This window comes from Schistocerca americana, chromosome 10 (assembly GCF_021461395.2).
Source record: "Schistocerca americana isolate TAMUIC-IGC-003095 chromosome 10, iqSchAmer2.1, whole genome shotgun sequence".
NCBI classification, from domain to species: domain Eukaryota; kingdom Metazoa; phylum Arthropoda; class Insecta; order Orthoptera; family Acrididae; genus Schistocerca; species Schistocerca americana.
Genome location: NC_060128.1, coordinates 80,800,679 through 80,808,614, shown reverse-complemented (window position 1 = coordinate 80,808,614; position 7,936 = coordinate 80,800,679). Strand labels below are relative to the sequence as shown.

The 7,936-nt window shown below is 38.9% G+C and overlaps 1 protein-coding gene across 1 annotated transcript in view; it reads right to left on the bottom strand.

The window, feature by feature from the left end:
- Window positions 1-2,914: 2,914 nt before the first annotated feature.
- The window catches only part of LOC124552598 (E1A-binding protein p400-like), a 47,867-nt gene continuing 42,845 nt past the window's right edge, over window positions 2,915-7,936 (bottom strand). The window contains exon 7 of the mRNA XM_047126923.1: window positions 2,915-5,110. Coding sequence (XP_046982879.1) covers window positions 5,097-5,110 — 14 coding nt within the window. The 3' untranslated portion in view covers window positions 2,915-5,096. The remainder of the gene's footprint in view (window positions 5,111-7,936) is intronic.

Genomic DNA, 7,936 nt, shown 5'->3' with positions numbered 1-7,936 from the left:
TTACTTGTACGGCAAAGTGAAGAGGGAGAGGCTAGAACAGGGAGGAAAAAGTGAAATACTGACATATTGTTACATCAGTCACTCAGACCACAAAATTCACACCAGTGACACAAAATAACACGTTAATAACAAAAGCTACCCAGCGCATCCCACACCAATTTCAACACACGTCCGACTGACAAAATCTTATTTGTATCTGATATGCTTATTGTCTGTCTTCACTCATAAAAGTAAGTTATTCTAACAATAAACTCTTAATATATTAATGTTGTATGTTAATGTTCTACATACGCATACAACTCATTTCAAGTGATAGTGTACAATGACTAGAAATATTTTGTGCAAGACAAAGATAAAGTAATATTAGTTTAAAATATTACTGGCAGGGTTTACACAAAGCTTTAAAATAAAGTCAAACTAATAATATATAAGATGCATACGCTGCGTCTGCTCTATTGTGGAAGCCCACTTTTCACCTTAAAAAGACTTCCCCAGCTGTGATAGAAGTGCTGCATATGCTTTACAGCTAGTTTGTCACGTGGATACAACTAAAAGTTGTGGATACTAACACAGTGGCAGATAAACCTAGTACATTAAACTACAGGAGGTAAAGACCAAGTCTCATGCCGAATGATCGCCAAATGTGGTCTTTCATTTACAAACACAAGTAGTTTAGGGAAAGAACTATAACAGTTAAAACACAAATACTGCCCGTGACAGAGCACTGCCTCCCAGGATACTACAGAACAGTTACAAACTACAGAGCACGTTCATGACAAATATACCTGAGACGCTATATAGCACAAATAGACTATCATGGTTCATTTCCGTCTACAATTAAACTGAATGACTCTCAAATTTTGCTGCAGTTTTTAAATACTGATTGACTTCAAAGATCCCCAATCTTGAGACACACAATTACACAATTAATGCAGAAGTTCTCAAATCAAAGGTTGAATCAGTCCACAGAGGATAAACTGGAGATTATCAAGACGACAGTTGTCGCTGGAACTTCACTGATCACATGGAGGAGTCATTTGGATATCGTGAACAGACAATGGTCCCTAAGAAAATAAAATAGCAAGCAGGAGATCTATAAGAAGCATCCTTACACACTTAGCTTAAAAGCAGTTATAGTGTGTAGAGTGAACTGGGGGAATGCTGCCTGTTCCCTCGAAGCTCTATGATCAAAATGGGAAGTGACATGTTACATTAAATTAGTGGCATTTATTGTAGTGTTAGCCTCTTCTCCTGACTGCATGAAGAATCTGAGATAGTAAATTTTTTTGCATCCCTAGCAACTTTGACATATAAGGAGAATTAATGATGTCCTAAAATAATGATCTTCACATGAAAGAACATTCAACATGACAAAAACGCCAAAAAAATTAATTAAATAACAGTTACAATTTGAAGAGGCACTAAAAACACTGAGAAGTTAGGAAATTTTGAATTCAGGTTAGATAGTTATTTGTCAGGCAAAGTATATATCTGAGACCTACAATTGCCTCAATCTGCAATAAAATAATAAAATATATACAGTATAATTTGGAACACAGATGCCAAACAGTGACAACTTCCAATCAGAAGGGCGAGTAATGTACAAGTTTTGGTCAAAAAATCAGTGAAATAACTACACACTTCACTGAAAAGAGCTAAACAACATGAAAAAAACAAGGTTTCTCTGAGTTATACATTAATAACCAGAACTCCCAAAATTTTTGTGCCTCAATTTACAACAGGACTGCAGCAAACTAAAACACTTTGAGACTTTAAACTGTGCAAACTTACTGGCCTTAGGCATGAAATGGTGTGTTTTTAAATAAAAAGCCTACTCAACAACTGATAGCAAGACAGATAACATATCTGTACATAAATATATATATATATCTATCTCAAAAAACTGGACTACAACAACAAGATAGTCAGCAACATGATGCAATGGATGCATCACAAATTAGTGAAAAAGTGTTACAATCACTGCTCCCCTAAAGGGGATATCTCACAAATTGATGAATAAGAAATGGAGAAGCTTCTCGCAATGGAGCAAAATGATGTGACCATTATTACATTTTTATACAATTCCATTCTTTTCCTGTAACAAAATAACAACTCTGAAACCTTAAAAAGTTGCATCAGTCTTAACTTATTCAGCAGCAAACTTAACTGCCACTCGCACACACTTGCGACTCTAGGCTCTCTATCAAAGTGACAACAGGACACGAGCCACAGCACTCAGTACAAACAAACTGCAACTGACATGAAAGCGTATTTCTGAATTCTGCCCTACTGCGCCTAAGTTGCATTTATTTAGAATTGCCTCTGTCCTAACCTGAAAAGTCTCACCGGCATGAGGTCTGTCAGTTAATATTTGTTACGAAAAGCAAAATGCACATTTCTTGTGCCAACGTCAATTGCAGCTCGGATTGGAAACCGAAAACACGGCGACCTGGGCAGAGTTCAGTGTCTTGACACCTGAATCACAGATAAACATAGACAGTACCACTTTCGAACCACAACCGTCATCAGATTGGCAGACAGCGTAATTTAAATTTAATGTATCCTTAAGTAAAATATATAGCTTACAGCAGCTGCTATGATTTACAATTATTTTGTAGCAATCATTTACAGTAACAAATACAGTAATATATATTAAATGGAAGCCTTTTAAACCAGCCAATAATTAAAAGGATTGAACTGCAGCTTTACACTTACTTTTTAACACAATGTATGGCAAGCAAATACAGTGGAACACAAAATCATTAAAATCCTCAATACAAAATATTTTTACAATAAGAAAATTTCTTATTATGAAATTAGTAAAATGTGGAAGCGAATTCCCTGTCTTCCAAATAAATTTGATGTACACAGATGATAAATACTACTTTGACATGATGAAAATAACAATTTAAAAAAATATTAAATCGTGAAAGATCTCTGTGTAATGGTACATAATAAACGTTGCACCTCATTACTCATTTTGTGACCTCAGCAAGATACAATAATAAAACAAGTAAAATAGTACAATGTGAGGGGTGAAAAACAAATTACAAAACACTAGGAATAAAAATATAATACCAGCAACCAAAACATTCAGTGTGCAACCATAACTGGCAGCATAGGCGAAAAACTGACTATGCAAATACTTAGCAGCACTAACAATGAAAGTAAGCGAATGCAGTAGGAACAGTTTCCCAGTCACAATTTAAGGGGCTCCAAAGGGAAGACAATACTTTCTCTGGTGGCTCCACTTTTCACCCTACCTTCATTTTGCACCTCAGAAATTGAAAACAATGATTGTATAAAATCAGCATTCACAATTAACAGTCAATCACAAATACTGAAAGAATTCAGCTTTACATTGGCCTGACAACTACATATTTGATGACTATAAATATTAGCTGTTCAGTTAAATAATATTTAAAACAGGTAATTCTCACTCTAATTTATCTCAACCTTCTTTGCCCACACACACACACACACACACACACACACACACACACACACAGAGAGAGAGAGAGAGAGAGAGAGAGAGAGAGAGATAGAGAGAGAAAAGTTGGGGGCTTAGAGCATTCCTTGACATATTGCACAAAACCCTTTGCTGCATAAGACTTCTGCAGCTCCCTGAGCAGTTTCTGTCATCTACAGATCACATAAATCAAGTAGGTACAGAAGAATTGAAAAATAGCAAAGACCAGGAGAAAAGCACAACAAATTATTTAAAATGGAGTGTGCATATTTCCCACACCCTGCCCACTTACGAGAGGAGTGAAGTAACGAGCCCGAGGTGTACTAAACAGTTGCTACAGCTCTCTTAGATCATTAAGACACACCAGGTCATAAGATTGTAAAAGTGGCACACTTCACAGGTCCTCCTCTCGCAAGTTGTGTACTGTGGGATATGGAAAAAGGGCCTCTGGAGAAAAAGCAATGTGATGTAGCTACAGCCTTACTGCCAGTCATTCATCACATAAAACTCAGTTTAAAATACTCACTTCCGAGACATGCTACACTCACTGCTACTCTGCTTTTTGTTACAAAGTAGCACTACCTGCAGTGCAAACAATCATTCCACATTCAAACGGACACACAGAGTGGGAACACCGTCCGTATCTCTATCGCCCTGTAGCTTCTCGGTGCAAATACATGTTACATTATTCATAAAAAAAATAAACTGGAGCTCATTGTCAATATACAAAATATCTTCGACCGGTGCTCGCTCTCGACATACAAAATACTCGCCCACCTGGCAAAACTTGCAGAGCTACAGTCAGCTACTCATATTCACTACTGGCAGCACAACGATTACACAAACATGTTCGGTTCTTCTGACTAAACAGTTTCTCAGAAACAAAATAAATTGTCTGGTAGTGAGTCAAGATACTGATAACTTGGACACACAGTTTTTAAACTAGTGCAGAAAATCAACTCAGAAGTTACAGAAATTGAGTACAAAAAAACGTAACTGACTGCTACAGCAGTGTACACGTGATATACAAAGTGGATAAAAATGCAAAAGCTTTAAAAAAATCTACCTCCCATACCGGCAGCACACGTACTGACCTACGTACCCGCTTCACAGGAAAAGGCAACTACCGATTATTTATTTTTCACCTTACCGCGACACGGTGAATACTAAAAAGTCGGTCCTCGAGTCCACTAGTACAAGTGATACATTCTACGGTAATGCAGTAATGACACATTTTTCTGTTACTCCTCTACGCCAAACTGTCAGACTGACTGACTTTGTAACACATTTGTCCTCAGCCGGGAAGTATCTTCACGTGGCCGTAGTCTCACACCGTCGAGGAGGCACCGTAATTGAATGCGTCCGATGTCTGTGAGTGTTCGGAACTGAGACGGCGGTGTCAGACTGCCAGTAGAGGGAAACTGGCAGCCTAAATTCGGTATCGGAGATTGGTGTGGTGCACGACTGCAGGTAGCTCACAGAGCTCCCGCCACGTAGCTCGGTGAGGGGGAGGGCAGAGGTCACCGCGCAGTGGCACCCGGCCCCCCTCCACTGTCTGCCACTCGTCTCTGCGAAATTCGGTCCAGGTCCGGTATCACTTGCAGGATGGCACTTTCATGTGGGCTGTTCAGTTTGAGACTCCTGCAATACAGAAATGTTGACCTCATTAGAGAGAGAGAGAGAGAGAGAGAGAGAGAGAGAGAGAGAGAGAGAGCTTCACGCATTTGTACATGTGTGTGTGAGTGTGTGGAGGGGGAAGAAGCATTATATTATAATATTATGCATAAATAAGTGTATCATTCAAATTAGGAGATACAACTGTTGACCTGTACTTCAAGGAGCAAAAAAATTTAGTAATATCAATCAACACATATAAAAATACACAACATTTTCTTAGCATTCACAACTATTAATTCCTTCCTTGTGGAGGAGAGGGGTGACAGGCTAGGAAATGCTAAAATGGAAGGCTAGCTCACTCAGAAAATAGGAGATAAATACTGTGTCAGCTTAAGTCCAAGATGATGATAGAGTAAGAAGTAAAGATGGATTAAGCAAAGAGGAATCAATAGTGCAGTTAATAACTAGTAGGGGAAAGAGACAGAAAAATAATTACTTTACATATAATAAATAATATAATTTATACAAGAACTTATAATAAAGAAGTGTGTCTACAACACTATAAAAGTGTATCTAAATACAAAGATGATGTAACTTACCAATCGAAAGCGTTGGTATGTCGATAGACATACAACCAAACACAAACACACAAACAAAATTCAAGCTTTCGCAACCAACGGTTGCTTCATCAGGAAAGAGGGAAGGAGAGGGAAAGAAGAAAGGATGTGGGTTTTAAGGAAGAGGGTAAGGAGTCATTCCAATCCCGGGAGCGGAAAGACTTACCTTAGGGGGAAAAAAGGACAGGTGTACACTCGTGCGCGCGCGCGCGCGCGCGCACACACACACACACACACACACACACACACACACACACACACACACACACATCCATCCGCACATATACAGCTCTCCCTTAAAACCCACATCCTTTCTTCTTTCCCTCTCCTTCCCTCTTTCCTGAAGAAGCAACCGTTGGTTGCGAAAGCTTGAATTTTGTTTGTGTGTTTGTGTTTGTTTGTGTGTCTATCGACATACCAACGCTTTCGTTTGGTAAGTTACATCATCTTTGTTTTTAGATATATTTTTCCCAAGTGGAATGTTTCCCTCTATTATATTTACACTATAAAAGTGTACGCATAGCACTCCCATTCCTACTTTAGGGTGTTCAAGAATGATACAACCTGTTGGAAGAGTGCTTCTTACTTGCTGTGGATATGATCCTCTTTTTGATTGACAAAGAAACTGGTTACAGATTCCAGTTCACAGTATTCATTATCACCTAGCAGTTATGTCGAGTTCCGGTAGGTAGTGAATGTGGTACCTACAGCCAAACGTGCTATACCAAAAGTGCCGACACCGGAAAAGTTAATTGATTAATCGATGTGTGAGCTGCACATTGTTTCGGTTCCACAAAATCTGTGCACACCTATCTTGCTAGCCAGGCCTCTCGGCAGGTTAGTGCTTGTGTGACACAAACTGAAGATACTGACACTGGACAAACAGGTAGCTTTCTGGCAGGGGTTTGTGTTCGCTGCAATGCCACACAAAGTAGAACTCTACACTCCATTTGGATTTGGCGAGATGCGGTTCCACTTCTACAGGTATGTGACGACACAGACTTCACACATCTATGTGAAGACACGGACTTCACACATCTGGACTATGGATTATCCATGTCATGTGTACGAGTCACCTCTGCACACACAAAAAGTGGGTGTCTGTTGTATATGGAGCAACAGTTGTAAAAACTACCCCTGAAAACTGGCAATGGTGCACATTGTTTCAGCAGGATAGTGTTAGGTCACATACACCTGACAATGCTGTCACTTTCCTGGACAGTGATAAAACGATTTTGAAGGGGTTGTGGCCCCCTCCACTTAATTTATCCTGTCTCGATCTTGCCGTGTCTCTTGAGGACCCTGCAGCGATCCTGCTCACAAAAATCCTCAAAAGAGCAGAAAGAAATTGAACGAGATGTTTTCGCTATTCCTCGACAAATATAAGAATGTGCAACATCCAACTACGTTATGTGAACATTATAATGGAAGGCCACTTTCTACTGCTTCTTTGACTACATTACTTTTCCATAAGGTTGCCTTATTTTCTGAGCACCCCACATAATAAAGACCGACGCACTAACTTATGGGCATAAATATTAATCACTATACTGACTAGGACAGTAAAATACATGCGTTATGTGACCTCTCTTTATATAGTAACTGTGCTAGATGAGAGAAGTATATTAGTTATCTTACAAATATGGAATACAAGTAATACAGTACCCTGCAAATCCAGAATAAATAAGACGGAAGAAAAAATTGCAGTCCTAGATAACTCTTGACAAATTCCTAATGACATATCACTGTTTTCAGCAAAAGTGAAATGTAATACAATCTGCCGAACAGTTCAAAGACTACATTACCCTGTGGATTGGGATGATGTGTTATTACTATTTCTCTGCACAGCAAAGAGTTTGAATGACTGGGTAAGGAAAAATAAGGTAGTCTATTGCTGACACCATTGCAGAATTACTGGAAAACTTCTGGAATGCGTCACGGTCATCAAACACCTGACAGAAATCCCCAAAAAGCAATGTGTGGTGGAATGAATACATGAAAATCAGTAGTAGAAATAAAGTAATGGGAAGTCTGGGATGGAATAACTGAAATAGGACAGATTCCTACTCACAACAAAAAGGAGACTTTGAGTTCAGTGTGCTGCATACTGCCCTATTTCATATTATTGTTACAATCAGTATTAGTGTATGACATGACAGCACTTGTTGAAGGAATTTTGGATAAGTGCCATCTATCCGTTAAAGAAACCATTCAGAAGACTACAGTGTGTAGT